This window comes from Trachinotus anak, unplaced genomic scaffold (genome assembly GCF_046630095.1).
Source record: "Trachinotus anak isolate AG129_WGS33_773 ecotype Australia unplaced genomic scaffold, CSIRO_AGI_Tana_v1 ptg000011l, whole genome shotgun sequence".
Lineage (NCBI taxonomy): Eukaryota > Metazoa > Chordata > Actinopteri > Carangiformes > Carangidae > Trachinotus > Trachinotus anak.
Window position 1 is genome coordinate 28,872,226 of NW_027273862.1, and position 23,945 is coordinate 28,896,170.

Genomic DNA, 23,945 nt, shown 5'->3' on the forward strand with positions numbered 1-23,945 from the left:
TTATCCATAAAAGTGGTTATTTTACTGAATATGCTCAATAAAATACAGTCCACATAAAAAAAGTCCCGTCAGCTGTTTAGTATTCAGTAGATAAAGTTTCTCTTCACATATTTTTCACAATCCAGACACCACTGGTTCAGTTTAGTAAAGCTTGTACAGAACGTGTGCAGAGTGGATGAGACAGAAACCAGCTTCACTGCAGGAAAATCACTCATCAGCCTTTGGCCCCTCGGTTTGTCTTGATGTGACTGGAGGTTATAAAACAGGATACTATCTGTATGTGCAACATTGATGCAGTTTCCTGTGATAAAGTGAGCTAACCGGAAATTTAATTGTGAAGCTATTTATATAAAAATAGACGACATAACCAAATGGGAAATCCTGTTTTTAGCTAATTAAATACCTGCTGAATATTGAGGCAAAAATCCTGTAAATTCAATGTTGCAACAACACGACCATGTTCTAAAAAGGCACCATTTGTAACAGGTTTATTAATGATTAATAAATACTAATGCGTCATAGCTCAATTGTAAGTCAAGAACCATTTGAACATTTTTAACTGCAGATCTTATTATAAAAACCCATTATTGACAACGCATTAACAAATATAATTTCAGATGACTCACTAACTGAAACCTTTGACCTTTATTATTGACTTAAAATTCAAGTCAGTTTTATTTCTACCACTCACTATCACAAATTTGTCTCAAAGGGCTTTAAACTCTTAACAGCATGATGGAGGGGGTCAGAGTGGAAAGAACCCAAACGTTTTCTGATCATGACCATTATTACTGATCTAAATAATAATAAATAAAAGAATTAACAACTACAAAAAGCCATTAGTGACAACTAGAGCTGCAGTGATTAGTCATAAAATACTGGATCAGGTAGATAATATCATGTCATTTATTAATAAACCCAGATAAAGCAGCAGTTTTCTCAGTAATCAATTTTTCTTCACTGCTCTAAAACAGTAGCCTACACAGGAAGTTGTGCTGTGCAGCCACTGCCGACTGCAATTTATACACTAAACAATTACACGATTAATTGACAATGAAAATAAACCCTTTTATAAATTGTGCCTTTATAGGAACTGGAGTAATGTTATTGATTTGCAACATTGTTTACAAGCTGCTTTTTTACAACTTGGGTCTTATTGTAGAAGATCTGATCAGTTACATTAACACTGTTTTCACCAAACTCACGGCTGAGATCTGAGAAGAAGTCGGTGATTCCCAACCCCAGATTTGACCATTTTCTTCTGTTTGTTTTAGATGTGTTCATTAATGTGGCAGCGATCTCATTACCAACAGAAATAATAACACAAACTGTGAATTAAGACCCAAGTTGTACAGAACTGGTTTTCAGACGCCTCGGTGCAAATGTTAAAGAAAAATCTTGGATGACTAATGTCTTTGATTTCATACTATATGTTTGGCCAACACTGGTGACAGGTAAATATTTTTAAACCCTGTGTAAAGTTATAACCTCAGCCACTCTAAGATACTCACAGTAGGAAATAAAAACCTTTTGGATCCTTGAATCTGTTCTTGAGGTTTTCCAGTGATCCAGAGGTGCTGAGACCTCTGCTGTGGGCTGCAGTCTCCAAAAAGTGACAAGAAAACAAAAAAAGTGTTCTGCTCAGTTTTCTCTGACTTGAGTTCGACCTCTGACCTCTGACGTCAGCCGTCCTGCTCCTGGCCTCCCTTCTCTTTTTCTGAGCTGGTGTTTCCACGGTCCTGCTCCTCACTGGACCCCGTGCTCTGGCTCTCCTGCCCGCTGTCAGACTCTCTCAGCGGGGCAGCCGGGTCTCTCACAACCCCCTCCATCTCCACCTCCAGCTCCTCCTCAGTCTCCTCCTCCACCCGACCCACAGTGTCTGGGATAATCTCCACCTCGATGTCCGAGGAGTCCTCGCTCTCTTTGAACCACACCGTCTTCTGGCCCTCCCTCCTCCTCTGCTTGGTCAGGATTGACCTCATGCCGTACTCGTCCCCGTCTCCTCTGCTCCTCCTGGCTGTCCTCACAGAGGGGCTCCCCTTGGGGACGTGGTTGGTGTAGACGCCACAAGAGGAGCAGTGGCGGCTCCGTCTCTCCAGGGGAATGACGCGGCTCCGCCCCTGGGGGAAGGTGCTCCGTCTGGGGAGAGCGTTGTTCCAGCGCCTGGCACCCCCACGGCTGTGGTCGCCCTCATTCTGGAAGCCGTCGTTGGTGTACTGCAGGGAGTCCCTGTGGCCGGTCCGGGGCCGGTCAGACTTCAAACAGGGCCCCAGGCACTACAGTCAAGAGAGAGGCCCCTCATTATTAATACAGCAGTTAATGAAGCATGGAGGATATTGAGGCATTGTTGAATGTTACAGATGCCACCGTGGTTCCCGAGAGTGAGCTAGGTTCATTTGTTCTGTTTTAACACAGAGCCCTTCTGTGGATTTCAGCTGATAAATATTCATCAAAGCCGCACAGGAGGAGCGCCGCACATGAAGGCATGGGACAGCTGAGTCTGTCTCTGACGTTATTACAGTATGGAGGTGTTTGTCTTTGTGTTCTTTATCACAGGCTGAACACATTCATAGTTTCAGAGGGAAGTCCCCTGTTTTACAAACTACTGTCATACAACAAATATTTGAATTCTTTTCATTTTTAAAACTTCTTCTTTTTCCAATTTCAGTGTGTTTTTTACCTTCATAACTCCATATAACTTCCATATAACCATAAAAAAGTAGTTACAGATGTAATCAAAAGTTTGGGGAATTTTGTTGATTTTGTTTTAAGTGAAAACACATAAATACAACCCCTGCAGCAAACAGACATTAGAGATTAGTCCTTTGCTTGATGCACTGTTGCTTTTTACATCATTAACTTGAATTAAAGCTCCATCCAGTCTAAAGGTAGATGTCCATGTGTTTGTGATTATAAAGCAGGTCTAGGTTCTATATTAATACTGTGAAAGTATCAAAGCCTCAGTCCACAGAGAAATGCACACAGCCTGTATTCAGACACTGAGCCTTAAAACCAGCCGTCAGGACTTCTGGAACTTTGTGATGTCACAACAAAGCACCTAGACCCTCCATCCAACCTTGCAGGATTTGGTTTCTGAGTGTTTACCTGAAATCTGCGATATTGTTATTGGATCACTCAGAAAACAGTCAGCCAACCAGAAGAGAGGCTCAGATCCTCTCCTCTGATTGGCTGACTGACCTGTTGTTACTAGAGCTCCAGAGAGAAGCCTGAGAGAGGAGATGTCAAACTACACTGAGATGGTTTTTGGTTCTTAAAGCCACAAATAAATCTTCTGATGGATATTAGCTCTAAAGATAATGACCTCCTGCTCCAGACTTAATGCTCAGACATCAGTGTAGCATCAGTTCTCTCATCTGACTCATCATAAAAATGAGTAACACGTATAATATAACAAATTAAAACTACACAAAAAACTAAAACAAACACAAAACCTTTCCCGTTTAAAACTTTCCTCAAGAACCATTTGTGGTGTTCTCGTGTCTGATGTGATGAGTGAAGTTTGGATTTTTCTGAGATGAAACTTCAAAGACGAAAACTGACTGACCTCACATATTTTGTCCATACTGGCGTTTCCCTTCCACAAGCGGGAAATCAAGAAGCCAATCACAATGAGGCAGAGGACCAGCACAGCCGCCATGATCAGACCCAGGAGCGCCATGTCGCCCGGGCGGTAGCCGATGTTGGAGGGGGAGGGGGTGGCCACGGCTGCACAGAGGACGGATCAGTGACTCGAGATTAACTCTGCAGAATCTATGTTCTCAGTTTAATGACTTCACAAAGCAAAAAATAATGTGGACGTATATAGAACCTCACAATATCTTTGAAAATTCATCTACACTGGTAGCTTTTCTCAGTGACAACAGGTGATGACTCTCGTCTGTTCATGAAATTATGTGAGAATAACATAGAAACAGCATGACAAATAAAATTTTTAAAGTAATTCAGTGAAGTGTTGGTTCTGCATGATGGTGAGTATGTGGACAAATTAACCGTATCTCTTCGATTTACTGTATGCAAACATGATAAAGTGTCACAATGATGTGACACAGTCAGTATCACAGAGAGCAGCTCGGATGGTCTTACCAGGTATGACCTGAACAGAGAGCGCTGCTGTGCCAAACTCGCCTGTCGTCGTATCCACCGCTCGGAGCTGCAGGCAGCAAGAACACTTTTACAACACAGAGAACTGAGAGAAGTGAAAGTGAACACAGATGATTTTATTTGCTAGTAAACATTTATGCAAATCCGTCACCTGAAGTGCGAAGGACTCCGTCTTCACGACTCTCTTCAGGATCATAAAACCGTCTGAGGTCACGTTGACGTAGCTGCTGTACTGAACCTCATATTTCACATCTGGATTCACACCCTGACACACAAACACACACACACACAAAAAGTTTAGGTATTTTCAGACTGTTTTTGCTCAGCAGTATGTGTAGACTCAGCTGCCATTTAAACACCACTAATGTAGTGTCAGCTTGCAAGTTTGTGAGCTAGCAAACCACAACACACAACTGCATTAGCATTAATTTGGAGCCATGTTTGCGTCCCGTGTCACAGCCAGTTCATAATAAAAACACTTTCTCCAACCAATGATCTTCACCAACAGCTGAGAGAGAGGTGAGAAATAACCACACCACCTTCTTACAACCAGAAAATAAAAAAACATTAAGCACAAAAAGCCACAGCTGCAGAGTCTGGTGTTGCTTCTCAGTGAGTTTGGCAGCACGACCAACCACTGACTGCAGGTTAAAGAGCATGCTTGGCCCTGCTAGCTGTGCGGCTCCAGGGCTGGCAGTGTCAGTCGGCCCACCACTGTGGTCCAGACTGATTCTGACCTGATGATGTGTCAGAGAATCAGGGACATTCCCAAAAGCCTCGGTCGTACTTTGTGTTTTGTGCTAATTAGCAAATGTTGGCATGCTAATATGCTAGACAAAGATGAACATGGTAAACAATACACCTGCTAAACATCAACATGTTAGCATTGTCATTGTGAGCCTGTTAGCATGCTGATGTTAGCAGTTATCTCAAAGCACTGCGGAACCTCAGGCCTTTCTGTGGGCTCAGGACGTTACATTTTCATGTTTTTTCATCTTTAATTTGAAGTTGAACTCATGTTTCTTTAATCACTTCTGCTTTTAATGAACCAAAGTTATGTGCAAAGCATCAAAGGGAATGAACGTCTTTGCAGAGATCAGATAAAAAGAAACTCACACTGGAGAAGTCCTCATCCCGGGCTCGGACCCTGAAGGGCCGGTTGGTGCTCCGGTCTCTGAGGATCATGCTCTCAGGGACAGAGTTACTGTAGATAAATCCTTCGTATCGCTCCTTCTCAAAGCGAGGAGGGTTCCTGCTCTTCTTCATCACCTCGATGGTCACCTGTGTCACCGCGAACTGATCCCTGTTGGTCACCTGAGACGCCTGATGGCCGGGAGACATTGAAAGGTGTTAGTCCAAAGTTATATCCAAACTGACAGGCATCTTACTTCACAAACAATGACTATTTCAATTCAGTCACTGCAGAACAATATACAATATCCAAAATCATTTATTTTACCAGGACAGTGAGAATTATCGGGCCGACAATATCAGCAGCTTTAGCCATGGTGATGTTTCCTGTGTCTTCATCGATCTGGAAAATATTTCCTTCGTTCCCTGAGGACGGAAAAAAATCAGTGGTAAATGTACAAGCACATGCCTCCACTAGCTGATTACAATACAGAAAGAAGTCATGGAGTTTCAGTGATTATTTATTTTGGCTGTTCAGTTTATTAGGAACACTTAGCTATAATTAGCCTAATGCAGGCTAATACAACAGTCCTCCCTCATGAAGGTTGTAATGTTCAGTTTATGTTTTATGGAGGTTTTGATTCAACTTTATGATCATTTATGAGGCTGTGATTTTAGTTATTTAGTCTACACTTACTGATATTTGGTGGTGGGCAAAATATTAGTGAATATCAGTTTATTAGGTACAGCCAGCTAAAACTACCACGGTCTAACACAACAAACCACAATAAATCCTCCTTCATGAAGGAAATAGGGAGTTATTTTTAGCTGTGAGAATAATGTTTGAGCATTAATTTCAATGTTATTGTGAATGTTATTGATCCTCAGCGATCATTTGGATTTGTCTGAAGACGGGGAATGTTATGTTTTTGAGTTCAAAAACTCCTGAAAATCTCTCCCTGATATTAAATATTATTATATAAATTAGCAACAATCACAGTTCAGACAAAAACATCCTTAGATACTGTTTCTTAAATTATTGTCACTTGAAAAGTCTGATTATCTGCCTCATCAGGATTTTGTGTTTGCAGTTGATCAAATTAAATTTTAATTAAATTATTGCTACATCCTGATTGGTCCACAGAAATAAATGACATCACCTTATTTTGCCCAGCCCACAGACTGAATATCATGTGTTGGTTTTTAAGGGGCTGCAGAGTTTTGAACTTTTTAAAGGCAAAACACATAAAAATAAAGCGATGCAAACAGTTTTGTTTTGCTTTAATGATGAGTTCTTCTTTTCTTCAGTCAGCATTTTGTAAATGTTGATATGTTGAAGGTGCTGAAAAGGTTTAGATTACTGCAGCTACTGCTAATATTACTTCAACAAGGACTATGGTAATAAAAGTCAAATTAAAATCTTAAGAATTTATATCTTAACCATGAATGACACCTGCTGGTGTTGAATGTGCTGTGTAGTAAACAAATGTGTGACCACTGGAAATAAATGAAGACATGGAAATGAAAGCGGTTCAGTTCAAACCTCTCAGGATCCTGTAGCTGATCTGCTCGCTCCGGTTCTTGTCTCCGTCCTTGGCGAACACCGGGCCGGGCTCCAGCACTAACGGGCCTTCCTGTGGATTAAAATCAGCCCACATTCATATTCATGTACACCTGAACAGACAGTCCTGTGATAGCAAACAATGTGATGAGCTTTCAACATGTGACATCAGGTGGCAGTTTTCACTGTTCATCAGCACCAAGAACAAAAATCTTATTGCTCTGGAGACTCGTGGTAACACCTTCCTCCTCTGTTCATTTGCCTCCTGCCTGAACATCTCTTCACATAAAAGATCTCTGAATCAGACTCGTCTCTCACCTCTTTCTCGGTCAGGTTGACTTTGCCTCTGTAGCCGCTGCTCACACACAGTTTGGCGATTCCTAAGTTTGTCCTCAGACACGGCTGAAACCACGGCGGCCGGTTATCCACGTCCCTCACGTGAACCGTGATGGTGGCCACAGAGGTGAAGAACGGCTCGTTGGAGGCCGACCCGTTGAATGTGTCCTGGAGCACGGGACACATTCCACAGGTCAAAGGTCAAAGAGGAGCGGTGCCTATACCTGGATGTTGTTTGTGTTTCCATGACTACTGTACCTGCACGTGTAAAATCAGAGAGATCTTCTGTACGATGTCGTAGTCTAAGATGCTTTTTACAAGTATCCTTGGAGTGTTGATGTTCTCCAGGCGGAAATATTTATCCTGGGTGAACACAGACAAGAGAAAAAAGATTTATTTTATAAGAATGAAAAATACTAAAAATACAAATACTTTTTATTTTTACAGCACTTTTCAAAACATTAGAAAGATTATTTCACCAAATACAAATGAATAAAATCTGACTTTTGAAACAGACTAAAATAAAACAAGACAATTAAAAAACAAACAAACATCCGACATCTGAAACTTGATTTCTCTGAGTCCTGAGAGTTGATGTAAGCGCCTTATTTAGAGTCCTTTAATGACACCAATGTAAACCTGTGGCGGGGAATATATCTGGAGACAGTGGTTCCTGGTGTCGTTGGCGTTGTTGTAACCCTTCACTCAGCGTGTCTCAGTGTGGACGAGTCTCCAGCAGGGAGATTTTTTTTTTCTCTCTCAGGAAAAACTAAAACTGAATTTTGAGATGAAATATTCTAAATTCAAAGTTCACTTACTGCCTTTTTAGAGAGCTTTTGACTGTTTCTCTGAGCCTTCTCAAACTAATGACATGAACCTGGTGGTTTTCAGTCACAGACAGTTCAAGACTGAACCTCAACGCTGAAATATAGTTTTGTGTAACAGGTTTTTTATTTCTCTCTTTTTCTTTTCTTCCCCCATGGTGGGATCTATGCCTGTTTTCTCAAGCATTAGCAAACACACAGATGAACGTACAGTACAGACAGTTTGATGTTTGCATCACACTCATCTCTGCACCCTGCTGTTCCCTACGAGAACAAAACCACAGAGTAGAGTCCAGTAGAGTCCAGTCACTAGAAACCTACTGTTGCAGACTCCAGGCGATAGAACAGCGGCTCTGAGTCAACGTCTGTAGCTTCTATCAGCCCGACGCTGGAGTTGATCGCAGTGAGCTGCAGGAGACAAGGCTCAGAGTCACATCGTGTCCAGAGTGAGAACCAGTGAAGATGAATGTGAAACCCCAGCACCGCTCACCTCGTTCACTTCTAATACATAGTTGTTCTGTGCAAAGTTTGGGGGGTTATCATTCACATTTTCAACCAGGACTTCAACAGACTCGTTCACCTGGAGGAGGGAGAAGCAGCGACTGGATCAGCTCAGTTTTTATGCAGAAACAGATTTTGAAATAGTCGTTTTAATTTTGTAAGTGAAAGTAAGTGTAAAGTAAGAAGTAAGAAGTAAGAGGAGCAAACAGCATCTCCAACATTTTCTTCATAAACTGCTTTTGTCTTGATAAACCGTGTGATGTTGTGTTTTGTGTGACTCAACTCACAGATCTGAAGCCAGTTCTGCTGCACTGCACCCACACCACCAGAGCTGCACTGGGCAATGACTGAAAAACAAAAAAACATTATATTAGCAGCTGCACACTGGATCAAATTATGATGTCACATCTGAACGGACACAAGGGTCCGCACCAGTAAACATACCCACCCTGACACCTCCGGTATCATAAACAGAACTACATCTGTGTTTGAACTGCGGTGAGAGACTGTCCTCATGTAACAAACGAGGTCATAGGTCGTCTGTCAGCAGGTCACTATGACCCATAGTTAGGTTTTGTTGCTAGGTAACATCTAGTGGTCGTAGTAATGATGACAGGAGCAAAGGGAAAAGTGCGGTGACGTAGTTTATAGAGCGACAGAGTCCACGTCAGGAGGAGGTTGGGGTGGATGGATGAATATGACCCAGGAGAGCGGTGTTCGATTCCCATGTGACAGGAGCAGTTTATGTTGTTTGTGTTATCCTTATTATTGTAACCATGACAACAAAAATCCTCTAATGTTGAGGAAGAACTTATTTTAACCCAAATCACCATCTTCTCCTGAACCTAACCAAGTAGTTTTTCTGCAGAATCTAATCAAGCTATGGCCGTTATTTCAGTAACCATGACAACCAAGGTCACTGATCAGGTGGTATCAGACGTATCAAAATGTTTCTCATGTCCCTCTTCACACAGCTGAAAAAAAATCATGGCCTCTACATAAATAAAATGTATTTTTAGCAACTAATGACAAATTAAAAATGCAGGTGAAACCGTCCTGAACTGCACAGGTCACAAATCTCACCTGTTACACTGATAATGAACAAACAGCTTCTTCATATTTCTGATTTGACTCATGTGTTTGCTCAGAGAGCGTCACCTGTTCCTCAGTTTCCAGTCAAAAACCTGCCCCATTCATTTCTGCAGTAATTACAGACATCAGAGGACGTTTCAGTTATTGTTCCATCAGTTTGGAGCCACTGGTCTAAAATTGAGTCACACGTGATGAATGTGAATCACCTCGTAGTCGAGGCCTTTCTTCACCATCAGGGCGTTCCCTCTCAGGTAGAACAGATCTTCAGGGTTCACTGTGACCGCCAGCGTCACGTCCCCACCGGAGCGGATCTGTACCAGCTGGACATCGGCCGTGTTGTTCTCCGGGACCGTCACAGGACCAGGAGGCACCGTGCAAACTGAGACAGGTGAGAGGCAACAGGTAGATCACACTTTATGGGTAATAACAAAAATAAATAAATAAATAAAAATAAAAATGAGGTCTGGATCATTATTTAGAAAACGAAATATTGACACAGATGTTTGGCCTTGTGGACCTTCTGTTTATCATTTCATCTCGGTGCCTTTTCTCTGTCCATTAGGTGTAATTATTCTTTTTGTTCATATTTGTACAGTAACAGTTACAGACTCTCATATTTCAGTCTAATTCATTTGACAAAAAAGAGACAAAAGTTAAAGATGAATATGACTTACGGCCTTATTATTATCATTATTATTATGACTGTTTTAATTTTCCATAGATATCATGATTATATTGTTATCGTGAACTGTGAACTACATCTCCTCCTCTCTCTCATTAAGTTTACATGCAGAGACCAGTCCGAGCTCCTGTGCTGAAACAAAACTGCCTGGTCCCAGCTTTTCTTTGAGTCAGTTTGTGGTCATTTTATTACTTATTTATATTTATATGATTAATACAACTTCATTCCATGGGGATGAATAGATATAAAGCTGAGATATGATTATCAACATTGCATAAATGTAGCAGTGGAAGCCTTTTTTTTCCAATTCTCTTTTCTTCTTTGGTCAAACATGGTGGTTTGTTTGATTGTTTTTGTTTTGTTTTTGGTTTTAGTTTTAGTTTTAGTTTTAGTTTTAGTTTTAGTTTCAGTTTTAGTTTTAGTTTTAGTTTTAGTTTTAGTTTTTGTTGTTGTTTTGTGTATGTGTGTTTTTATATGGGTATGGATCAAAATAAAAATTGAATAGAATTGAATTTAGGATTCTGCCCAATGTGACAACAACATAAACAACAATAATAAAGGTTAAAAACTAGATTTTGACTCATGGTCTCTCAAGTTGGAGCCAAAAGATGTGATAATAATGAAAAGTTGATGCTAGAATAGTTTCATATTCACTTATATAATAATTCACTTAAATGAGAAGACTCTCATGCCTGCACAGTAAATATAAGGCTACCATAAACATTCTGTTAGCTTAGCTTAGCACAAAGACTGGAAACACAGGAGAGAGCCCGACTTTGTCCAACAGCAACTAAATCTGATCACAAAATCAACAAGTCAAATCAAATGACTGCAGAGTTACACAAACTGATGACAAACAGATGCAAAACAGCTAAACAACATGGAAAACAAGATACAAAGAGAAGCAAAGTGACCACAAAGAGCGTGACTAGACACAAACTGACGTGACACAACATGACCACAGAGACTCAAAACTACGAAACAAGAAGACCTCAAAGATCTGTAGAATGAGTAAATATAGATGTAAAAAGATCACAAAAGAGACACAGCTACATGTCTGTCCCCAGGGACAGATTGTCTCATAATCCGTCCATACTGGAAACACTCAGAGGCAAAAAACTGTAAAAATCAGTAGCAAAAAAAAAAAACAAAACTCAAAAATAAATCTGTCTAACATCTAAAGGCCTGCAGCACAGAAATGTGTAAATCTGATATATTAAACATTATATTTAGAGGTGTTACTAATTTTCTGTCCTCCCTATTTACAGACATGAGGGTCATTAGGAACACCTTTGAATGTAACACAGTACAACACCATCACTGACTATGAGCTCAATAATAAAACAAAGAACTGAATTAACACTGTGACAGCATCAACAAAAACAATAAAAACTTTAAAGGCATCACAACAGTCGACCTAAAGGCAGCACAGGTGCCTCTGACTGAACAGGTGTACCTGATAAACAGTGTGTACCTGCCAGTACTGCTGACAGTTCTTTCCAATTCCACCTACTCTGGTCATGTGGAGTAAACAAATTAATTATTTGATTGTTTTTGTTTTTGTGTATTTTCCATTTTTTAAGCAGCAGTTCTCAACTTGGGGTCAGGACCTGGAGAGGTGCCATAAAATCTGATGATTAAAGAGAACAAAAGAATATTTTTTCTGCACAAAATGATGTCGACATTTTATTATTTTTGTCAAATTTTTGCGTATTTCAAGGGAAGTATCAGATACTTTCACATCCTCAGGCCTGTGAACATCCTGCAAATGAAACGATCGAAGAACAAAGAACTCTGAGTTCTTGTGCTTAGAGTTCAACAGGAAACAGTTTCAGTTTAAAGGTCCACAAGCCAAATGTTGGGTACCACTACTTTAAAGGACCAAGCATTGAAACCACAAACTGCCTCTCTCACACTCTGCAGCCTCACCAACATCCACCGCTGCCCTCCTGCCCTCAGCAGACACCCCAGCCCTACTCACGTCTTTGAGCCGCACAAACTGTACAAAAGCAGACGGCGACAATGCATCCGAGGAGACCGTTCACAGGTTTGATCTTCAATTTCAGTTCCATGTCCCAATTTCAGAGGCACCAGCAAATGAAGTCCCGAGGAGGATGAGGAGCCCGTGGTACCAGCTGGTACTCGTCCACATAATGCCCTGTCTGTGCTGCCCGGCGAGTGGGAGTCGACTACAGTTGCAATGTTTGTGACTTCATCTTACGGGCACATATTGCATTAAGCGCCTGCCAGCAGAGGACTCGCTGCCTCCCACTAAAATACTTGCATCTGTTTTACGGGTCATTCTGTATTGGTGGCCCTGATGCATTCTGGGAGCAAGTCAGCAGAGGAATGTTGGCAGCTGGAAACATTTCTCACATATCTAAACTCTCTTCAGGTTAATCTGACCTGTTTAACGCTGTTGGATCAGTTTGTTAATGTGAAATTCATACACACAGGACATGTGTACATACATAAAACATATGATACATATATGACAGTACATTAATTCCTCTGTCACACATTCAGGATGGACAGTTCTGCACACAAGCTTCAGGCACTTTAGATCTGTATCCATCATGCTGCACCATCAGGGAAGCATCTGATTGGTCCAAACAGATCAACATCATGGAGTCAGTCTGGGATCAGAAGAAGAGACAGACGCTTAAATCAGAAGAACTGTGGCGGGTTCTCCAAGACGCTGGAACAACCTAACTGCCAAGTACCTGAAGAAGTGGTGGACTGAGGAGAACTGGTTTAAGGCAAAGGGGGTCACAGCAAATACTGATCTGGTTTAGGTTTTTTTTCTCTTTACTGCACTTTTCTATTCACAGCATTGTTTTTTAAAAAGAATCCTCACTTTACTTTTATTGCTGAACTTTTGCACAGTGTCGTATTTACTGTCTATATTCACTCTCATACAGTATTCATATGTTTTTCCTCTTACACACCAACGTTTTCACTCTCATGTATTTTCTCTTTCAGACAAATTTTATATGATTTAGAACAGCGGTTCTCAAACTTTTTCACAGATTAGACCACAGTCCCACATCTGATAAGAGTTTTGCTTTTGGACGTTTTATTACAGTGAGAGCTTGAAGCCCGTGACCTGTCACGGATGGTCACTTATGGATGGAATTATGGTGAAAATAAATTATTCCCGTTTTTGCCAGGGACCCCCAAGGACCCCCAGACCCAACTTTGAGAACCACTGATTTAGAATATATGTATTAAAAATGAGAATGTATCTATGAATATAATATTGGGGAGTCTGAGGACGGTTGCAACACTTTTTGCAATTATCTCAGTTACTCAGGGACCAACCAAACATTTATATGTTAAACTTATATTTGTCTGATAAATACCTATATGCCATTTAAAGATGATTACATGTGAAACATTATTCACTTTAAATGAATGGAAGAATTCAAATGTTGCTGACCCCAACTCTGGGGAGCATGGCAACACGGAAAAGGGATGGTTGCAACATACTGAAAAGATATTTAATTTCAATAATTAACTTTTCCTGTTTGTTTCAATAAGCATAGTATTCTGAAACTATGCACTGTTTTACAATAATATTAAAAAAACAATTTATTAATACAATAATATTATAGTATTATTTATTTATTTAGTAATATTTTTTTAAAGAACACCCATTGTCCACAGGATTTTGGAGGATCCTGAAGTACTGGACAGATGGGAGGTTGCAAAAGCACGTAACCGTTCTCAGGCCTCTTTAGTTTTCATAAGAAGTCAGCACAAGTTTAAGACTCGGGTTAAAGTGCTGACTAAGAACCACAACGTCCCTCGTTCACATCTGGCCAGGCACCTCTGTTGCATGTCACCCCCACGCCGACTGACCTGACGATAGCGCTAGAGGTTGCATCGTTCATGTCAGTTTCAACAGACGGTTACTACGTTTGTCTTCAGGGAGAAACCTCCATCTAGTCAGAGGTAAACAAAGTGAAACAATATCAGCTGTTGAAAAGTGTGCCACGTGTTTTGAAGGGTCAGACATGTTTTCCTCTCGCTGATGCTTCTCTCAGTAATAATGACAGAAAGTTACACCAACACAAACTGAGACACATAACGGCCTCACATGTGGACAAGGCACCACTGTGCACACACACCAGGCTGAGACTAAATGCTCTCAATACTGACACACCAGCCCCCCCTGCCCATCTCCTCTGTGTGGGAACAACAAGCTCACAGTGTCCTGATGTCACATGAAGCTCATATATTATGTCTCCATGCAGCGATGCTCCTCACTGACTCACAGACTGTGACACTGAGGCTCAGCTGAACTTTTCTCAGGGAGGATACTGCACCTCGCAACAGCTCCGTCCATTCGTGAGCGTGTCGGGGACTTTTCATTTTTTATTTTAAAGGAGTCACTTTCCCCTCCGACCATCAGGAGGAGCCAGAGCTCCTCAGACCAGGAACCGTCAGAGGCGCTGTAGAGGTTTAGACTGGATGTTTAATATTTTATTCAATTTTTTGTGATTCATGAGGCAGATTTGTGAAAATTTGTGATGTGAAAATAACACACAAAACTCATTTTAAAACAATCACAGTGGATTGTGAAATTACTGAAAAGAGCTCAACAGAAACATGCAAAGAGAGTTAGGGCTTTATCTTTCATTCTAATTTAAGTGAATTCAAGCCCAGAGGGGTCAAACACAAAACAACTACCATGCAATATGACTTCAAAGATATGTGAAATTACTGCAAACAGACAAAAAACAACTACAAAGACACAAGAAAAAACTACAGAGACACAAAACCAGAAACACAGAATAACTCAGAGGAGACACTAAATGAGTATTAGCAGAACAAATGACTGCAAATACATGAAAAACATTACAGCGACACTAAATAACCACAAAGACACACAAAACAAATACAAATGATGCAGCCTCATTGAGGGTGTCTTCTCCTGTGAGGGGTGGAGGGACTGTATTTGTCTGACTCTGCTCAGGCTCATTTAAACCTGCAGTTCTGAGAGTTTTCTGTATCTTCCAGTCGTTACAGATCAGTTTCTTGTGTAATGAGAATTTCAGCCTCACAGAGCCGCTGGTGTGGAAATAAACTCTCAGTCTTGTTCTTGTCTGGGTTTAGTGTGTTTGTGATGCAAAACTTTGGACTTTTATCTGACCCTTTTTATATAATAATTTGTGCAGTGTTGGTGATGTAACTGTAACTTGTGGTTGGTGGTTTAGCAGAGAAGCTAATCTCATTAGAGACCTGCTTAATAGCATTCTTGTTCTGCCTAAAGCGGAGAGAGAAAACGCTGTGGCTCTAAGCCTTGTGGGTCGACAGGACAATTGTTCAATGTCTGTTTACAGTGATTTCTTTAATTGGGATTGTGATGTAAAGACTGAGCTATTTATCAACCTCTAAGAACCCATAAGAGGAGATATTCTATTCTGAGCTAAAAACATTAACATAAATCAGTGCTGGAAAAAGTATTCTGGTCCTTAAGTTAAAGTAATAATAAAGTAAAAGTAAAGTATAGTAAGTAAAGTAAGTAAAAGTACTACTGAATGTACTGAATTTCGTAGTAATTTACACAGATTATATTATTGGATTATTATTATTACTGAGTAATACAAAGCAGTGTAATTTTAATTACTTTGTATTTTGTTGGTCAGATTAGTCACTAATTGCACAAAAAGTCCAGTCTTATTAAAACATTTCAAAGGTGATGTATGCTGGCTACGTGTTGGTCCGACAAACTTCCTGTTGTGTACACACACACACACACACACACACACACACACTCCATCCACATGTAAAACAAATGTTAAGAAGTGAAACTTTTTCCTCCAGCAGTTAAATCCAAACATTTACTCAAAACTGCATTTACATTTTCATCATTTTTGTTACCAAGTATTCGTGTGTGTCAGTTTGTCTGAGTTCACATCCATAAAGTGAAATACAGATTCACAGCTTCTTCACAACTTTATACACATTTTGTAGGTTGTTCTGACACAATATCAGAGATTTACAAAAATATCTAAGGCCCACAGCTCTTGTTTCTTAGAACCTGTAAACATGATGTTTCTGTCACTGTGGTCTGGTGAGCTGCACTGACAGCCCTGATGGAGGAGCTGTTAAAGCCAGTGATGGAAAATAATAATAGTAATAGTACATTTACTCAAGTACTGTACTTATGTACACATCTGAGGTGCTTGTACTTTATTTGAGCATTTTCTTTTCATACCATGATATTTTACTTGTCACATTCATTCAGCTTTGGTTACTTTACAAACACACTAATATAAGATGATTTGTTGATTATCATTTCCACAGTTCCCACTTTCCAAATTTCCTGCTTCTCCTTTTAATTACTTAAATTATTTTAAATTTATTGTTAATCATTTTGAGGTTCTCTGTTGGACAAAACAAATGTCGTACAGGTGTCGCTGTGAGCACTGGTTTTACAAACCAGACAATCAATCAATTAATTGTAAAAATAATTTAATTAGAAAAAATTATTAATAATACAAAACATCAAAACAATTTGCTCGACCACAACCAACCACAACAGTAAAATGCTTCTTATCAATAAAAATAATTTTATGATATAACAAGTATTTTTACAGTGTAGAATCAGTACTTAAACTTTAAATACTTTTAAGCATTTTTACAGTGCTGTATTAGTATTTTTAAAGTAAAAGTTTGTGATACAGCGCTGTAAAAAATATTTACAGTATTTAAAGTAAAAGTACTGATATCTGATATCTGGTATCAGTATTTCAGTACTTTAAATTCTTTATTTTTAGTGTGGTATCAGTACATTTAACACTATGGTATCAGTACTTTTACTTTTAATACTGTAAATATTTTTACAGCATGGTATCAGTAGCTGTACTTTAAGTATTTTGAAGTATTTTTACAGTCTGGTATCAGTAGCTGTACTTTAAGTATTTTGAAGTATTTTTACAGTCTGGAGTCAGTATTTGTACTTTAAGTATTTTGAAGTATTTTTACAGTCTGGAGTCAGTACTTGTACTTGAGCTCCTGACCTGCATCATTAGTGTCGACAGTCAGGATAAGTCACCTGGTCTGACCTGTGGCTGACCCTGTGACATCACGCACTGAGGATTATGGGACAGCGCTCGGTCACGTGGGCGTGATGATATGAGAAACAAGTGTGAACAACAAACAGAGCAGCTGCCGACGAGCCTCAAGACGCACACCATTGACCTTTGACCCAGAGAGCAGCCAGCGGGTTTGAACTGGACACAGTGAACAGTTGGTGAAAGCCTCGGGACGAGGTGGCAGCCTGCTGTCACTTCCACTCACAGTGACTCGATGCTCGCTCTGCTCTGGGTCGAGTCTCCCTCTGATTTAAAAGCTTCTTTCAAGCAGCTGCAATGAATGTAAAATAACAAGAGAACAACTGGACGACGTGAAGGAGGTCGACTGTAGTGACAAACCTGCAGAGGATTATCAGCAGCTCCCCTCAGCTTACGGAGCTTTACAGTGCGATTCAGCTCATTATGTCTGGACACAACTTTACTGCTCTGGTTCCAACTCATCGCTTTCACAACGCCGCTTTCAGCTGCAGCTGTTTCCAGAGACACAACTGTAAAAAGCCACTGTCCTCGACCTGCTCAGCAGCAAACAGCAGTGGAGCATTTAGCTGCTAAAGAACCAGATGTCTCCCTCAGGAGCAGGTGGAGACCAAACACTGAGATAAAAGAGCGGGAACACTGGACACAAACTCCACCACACATGAATTATTATGTTGCTCTGAAACTGATCAAATCAACCTAACAAATCTACCTGTTTCATGCACATTTTCAATCTGTGCATAAAAAATGAGCAGAGGAATCTTCCTCACATTAATACATGAAACAAACAAATGTCAGGTCTTCATGTTTTCCACTATTTAAAGGTTTGACTGCTTCTCTATTACTCACGTCATCTTTTAAACGTTTCTTCCTGTGATAGTTGTTAAAAACAGGTAAAATCATGACACAGACAAACTATTTTTATTTTCATTCATCATTTAGCAACAGACCAGCTAAACTCACTTTCATACAACAGAATTAACACTATGACCTCTAAAATAAGGCTATAAAGTCATAAATAAATGATGTTTTCTTTTTTCTTTTTTAAACCATGTTAATAAAGTCGTACAGTGTGAAAGTGAACTTGAATGGATCTCGTCAGCACTGAGCTCCCAGTCGATGCTGCTTGGCACAGGATCTGTCACAGTGTTAGGAGGCGTCCAGGGAAGAATAATAAGCAGCTAAAATATAAAATGTCAGAAAGTTTTAATGTTTAATGTCGAGGAATAAGACAAGTTAATTTAGCAGCTGTTTTATGTGTTTTTAACTGCTTTTAATCAGGTCTTTGCCTTTTGTGATCTGGTGTTGTGTCTTTATTTATCTCTTTGCCTTTATTTCTGTGTGGGTCAATAGTCTTCATTAGGTTGTCAGGTTGCATCGCTCCTCTTTTAGGCTGGGAAGCTCACTCCACCTTCCTCTCTACACAGATACACACCATCCTTCAGTAATTAGCCTCAGCTCTATTTCATCTCATCCTGCCTTCGTATGCATTTTTTTTTTTTTAAGTTTCCTTCCCAGACAAAATGAGGAGCTCCCATGTTTTCTTTCTTTAATATTACAGTTTAATGTATTATTACTGCTGCACCATAAATAGCTTATCTTTGACCAGATCACTGCCTGCTGGGTTACAAAGCCATCGCGGGCTCATGCAGGGACAGACTGACCTGCAGAACCTGTTGCCAAGTGGCAGGAACCCACTTAAAGAGGACAGAGCAGAGCTTAGGATGAAAGAAACAGTGGGAGGTAACAACACTTTTGATCCATTTCTGTCAGAGTTTCATACACTGCAAATAGATAAATGTCACCATCCTTTATTTGAGATAATTTGTGCAGGATTTCTATTGAAAATCAACTCAGAGTATCACTAAGATTAGAAATGTCAAAAACAGACTTTGTTGATATTCTTGTGGGGACACAGTCTTCAGTCAGATGTTAGCTTGATCAACATCTTGGCTTTATTAATTTTTAAATTTCTACCAGGGTCAGGAAGCAACATCCTGCTCCCTGACCTGCACCAGTGCCGAGGAGGATGTTAATCCTCTTTCGACTCTGAGATTCATGCTCGTGCACAGACATTGTAATGGCTCACGCCTGGCTCAGTCAGGAAAAGTCATTAAATGCTGAGCGTTTAATGACTTTATAATTATCTCTGCAAGACAAAGGTGAAGTGTTTAGTTAATACTTCATAGCCCATCACCTGCAGACTAACGTTAGTGGAGCAAACCACCAAACTCCAGCACTGATAAATGAGACAGACACACACAGCAGGACTTTACCTTAAGTTCAATCAGTCTGTCTGACTCTTGCAGCCCTGCAGCCCTTTGTCCAGAACACACAGCAGCTCCTGCTTCTACAAAAACATCAACCAGTGAATTACACTTTCATTTCATCATTTACATACAGACAGAAGCCTGTGAGATGTTTCCAAATCATTGCAGTTCACTTGAAAAAAAATCAAAAACTGCATGTCAGTTAGACACTGACCCTGATCAGGACCAGTTGGCTCACCTGTGTTTCAGTAGCAGCTCAGTGGTAAAGGATGGTGGTGGAGTGCTGCTGCCTTTTTTCAAGATTCATTTTGATTTGAGAATCAAAGACTCTCCACCCCTCAAAAAACACACAGACTTAAAAAAAACCAGTGAGAAGATACAGTTTGTGTTCAGGCTGAGGTCGACGCCCTGAAGATAAGAGAGAGAAGACGTTCTGAGTGTTGATATGCTTGATATCAGCTGTGTTAACGTTGCATCAGTGAGATGACAGACGTTCAAACACCTGAAACAAACATCAGGTGTGTGTGGATCAAGCAACAATCTTTGAGGCTGAGTGTGAAGTGCTGAAACCTGCAGTTCTACTAATGGTCACGAGGCTGGATCCCAGAGCGAGTCAGTCCCCTGAGGCTCGCGTGTTAGAAGGGCTGAACTTTTATATAACTCAACTCAACTCAACTCAACTCAACTCAACTCAACTCAACTCAACTCAACTCAACTCAACTCAACTCAGCTCAGCTCAACTCAGCTCAACTCAAGGCTTAAAGTTATGAATACTTGAGAGCGTGGCTGCTTTGAGTGACAGGTGGGTGAGCATATGCTTGCTTCTGACATGCACTGAAGTCTGCGCTCCACACAGGCCCCGCCTCTTTGCCAATTTTTGGATTAGCCGGGAGTTAAAGGCGGAGTCATGCACTGCCAAGATGGCGACGGCAGAGCAAACGACTCTTCACCGTCACTGGGGCTGCGTCCATCTTTGCACGCTGTCTATGGTGTGAACATGTGACCGAAACCAATCACAGCCTCGACTGGAAAGAGGTCAAAGGTCATCGACCAGGAGTCAGTGGATGGTGCCCAAGACTACCTTTGAACAGACACAGAGGTTACCAGCTCCCCCCGTAGAACCCGACCTGTTATCATGTGACTACAGTTTAACATGTAGGTCACATGACGTCATCTGAGCCATTCACTGATGAAGACTGGTTGAAAGCTCCAAAATGCTACAAAGTCGACCATTAGTTGAGGCCATTTTGATGAAACTATATATTATAGGACTACATCTCCCATGTAGTTCTTTCTTTATTGATGGGACCAGGCAGCATATTGCCTAATCTGTTATTTGATTTTAAACTGAATGAGCTGAAGCACAGAATACGAAAACCTCTGAAGAACATAGAAGCAATCCCACCGATGAAGTAGGACTGAAAAATTAGTAAAACAAAAAAAAGTAAAACATGTAATATTACAATAATTGTAATAATAGGTTCACCTCTGGACCTCAGGTGTCTGTACTGGAGCAGGTGATCCATCTGACAGAGCACAACTAATGTAATTAATGGGCTAAAGTCAATCGCACCACGAACTGCTTCCAAATGAAACACATTTCATTGATAATGTTGTGAATTCAGGCCCAAAGTCTCACATATATGTTATTTTTCTGAGTTGTGTGAAATCATTAAAAATAATACAAAATGGATCTGCACATCAAGATGAATTGGATTGGATTTGTGCAATTTAGAAATTTCATTCTCTATTCTTATTTTATTTTATTATACTAGTTTATTTCTGTTCTTGTTACTTTTTGTATTCATGATATTTTTGGTATTATAACTGTACATGTTGTTATGTCTGTGTGGTTCACTAAGTTCTGATACAAGAACCGCCACCGGCTGTAAGTTGGACATTTTAACATAGGAGTCTGTGGGGATCAGGAGTCATTTGGGGAACTGCAGTTTTGCCGTTTTACCTTCATTTTTCAGCCACTTGGTTTACACAGAAGACAGAAATTCATGGGAATTTTTCAAAGATTTTTTGTGTGAACTTTTAACACTCAACAGCAGCAAGAGAGCAGAGAGTGTATCCACCTAGAAGAGTGTTTTTGTCTCCTGTTATCGGCTCTGTTGGCATCAGTCTCTGTAGTCAGAGTGAGACAGAGCATCAGCAGCGTCAGAGGACTTGTTGCCATGTTGAGACGTTAGCTCATTGTTTGTCATCCACCTGTCATTGCATAAGAACACGTGTTTTTTTATCTTTAAACACACTTTTTGTTGCCAGCATTTGCTCACATGTAGATACTGATCACTGTGATGACAGGAAACCTTAAACATTACACCTCATTTATCAACTGAGCCTGCAGCTTTCGTCTCAGTGTGATTAATATGCACTTAAAAGGAAATTCTGTGCACCCAAAGAGGCGAGACTGGCTTACATGGTTCCCTTTATCTCCAGCAGTGGGATCATACTTCAGTGATCTTCCTTCTCTTTATGTATTTTCTGCCCAGAGGATTTAGGGCGCGTTAAACATCTGCGTTGTGGTTTTTTCTAAGCATGTGTGCTATTCTTCAAGTTCTCCTCTTCCTCCCGAGGGCTTGTGACGACGTGTAAAAAGCTAATTGCTGCTGACTTTGTTCTAATGATATTCATGCCACAGGAGCTGCCGGGGCACAAACACCTTTACACTGAGATTCAAAAGTAGCAGTCACAGGAAAACTTGTCAGCTGTTCTGAGCATGTGATGTCTGAATATAACATTGTGGGGTGAAAACTAGAAGATTAAAAGCTGCTCTGTTTCCGACTGAAGTCAAGAGCCAAAATTTTTTTTCAGAAGATATGAAGATATTTGCTCCTTGAGGTTATAAGAATAAACAGCAAAACTAAAGAGTGGTGGTGGGAAGTGTTTTCACCAACGATTATCCAGAGTCAACGTCATTGCTACATGTGGTTTTCAAACGGTTCAGACACAAAATGTGAGAACTGACATGTCAAATCATCAAGTTTCATAATTGTCAAAGGAAACAAATATTTCAGATGTTTAAAACAGTAAAACCAGCTCTGCACTAACAGCAATCAGTGAGTCAATCAGAGCTCAGCCTGTGAAAGTCTGGATACCAGGCTCCGAGATGGTGCTGGTCCACTCTGCTTCCATGTCCGCTGACGTGGAAGAGCAATGACTCTGGGCAAGTCTATAAATGTTAAGTCTTCGTGGTTTAAAAATTCCTAAAACAAGAAATAACAACTGACCATGTTTGCAGTTTGTGGCATCATGTGAACAGTTTTATAGATGTCTGTCTGCAACAGGATTTTTTTTTTTGTTATAGTCCTGTAAGTGGCCCCTGAGAGAGACACTGACTGTATTAACCTTCTGTATACATCTATAATTTCTCTGACTACTGAGAACAATACTCTGTTTCCAAAGAGTCTGGAGGATCATGGGTTTTTATTCAGCCTGTCCAAAACCAAAAGCACCAAGAGCTAAAGTGAAAGGGACGGACTGAATCTTAAGCAGACTTCCTGGCCTATAATCCCTACAGCAGTAAACTGATTTCACTTCCAGAGGAGTTCATCATCAGATAACTAAATTATTTTGCAGGGTTGTAAGTTCTGATTGCAACAGGTCAGTTCAGGACCAACACATTCTGAGATGCTGAGGGTTTGTCCTCATCCTAAAACCTTTCTCTCATAAAAGTGAAACTTATAGTTTTTACAACAATAAAGTAAAAGTCTAACCTCCAAACATCCAAAAAGGGTTAAGTTAGAATATTTTAATACATCTTCATTTACAACATTGTACTATGTAACTATGTAACTGTAATACATGATCATTGCTGTGACTTTATATTTACTGTCTGTCTTCTACATTAATCATCTGATAGATAGATAGATAGATAGATAGATAGATAGATAGATAGATAGATAGATAGATAGATAGATAGATAGATAGATAGATAGATGACTTTATTCATCCCCAAAGGGAAATTAGGTTGTTACAGCAGTCCGGTGTATTAGAATACAAAAATACAATAGAATAGAATACTGAGGTAGACAGAATAGAAATAAAAATACAGAATGGAAAGATATAAATACCATAAATAAAAATATACTATGAATATGCATATGTAAATAGAAAGTGCAAAAAGAAGGATACAAATATTGTATGAAACCCCCATCTGAAGGTGGGGGTACTGACTTTTTGACTGGGTCCTGTTCGCTTTAGCTTCAGTCCTTTAGCATGAAGTGATGTGTGCAGCCCAGTGTTGTAGTCAAGCCACAAAATCTCTGAAGTTCAGTCTCGAGTCGCCAGTGTTTGAGTCCAAGTCCAAGTCTAAATGACCAAAGAGGAGTCTTAGTTGAG

General features: G+C 40.1%; 1 protein-coding gene across 1 annotated transcript; it reads right to left on the minus strand.

The window, feature by feature from the left end:
• Window positions 1-1,259: 1,259 nt before the first annotated feature.
• On the minus strand, window positions 1,260-12,527 carry cdhr5a (cadherin-related family member 5a). The gene is made up of 14 exons (XM_071489648.1): window positions 12,231-12,527; window positions 9,774-9,946; window positions 8,763-8,822; window positions 8,465-8,554; window positions 8,296-8,382; window positions 7,409-7,513; window positions 7,133-7,318; window positions 6,797-6,887; window positions 5,582-5,679; window positions 5,239-5,445; window positions 4,274-4,387; window positions 4,105-4,171; window positions 3,566-3,726; window positions 1,260-2,276 (listed from the first exon to the last, which is right to left on the minus strand). The coding sequence occupies exons 1-14, from the start codon at window positions 12,319-12,321 to the stop codon at window positions 1,683-1,685; spliced, it is 2,124 nt and encodes a 707-aa protein (XP_071345749.1). The 5' UTR covers window positions 12,322-12,527; the 3' UTR covers window positions 1,260-1,682.
• Between the last annotated feature and the right edge of the window lie 11,418 nt (window positions 12,528-23,945).

Excerpts from the sequence above, each read along its gene's own strand:
- cdhr5a (XM_071489648.1), bottom strand. The coding sequence starts at position 12,321 with ATGGAACTGAAATTGAAGATCAAACCTGTGAACGGTCTCCTCGGATGC. Across the intron at positions 5,680-6,796 it reads CAGCTACAGGATCCTGAGAG|GGAACGAAGGAAATATTTTC; the intron begins GTTTGAACTGAA and ends TTCCGTCCTCAG. Across the intron at positions 3,727-4,104 it reads CTCTGTTCAGGTCATACCTG|CCGTGGCCACCCCCTCCCCC; the intron begins GTAAGACCATCC and ends TCCTCTGTGCAG.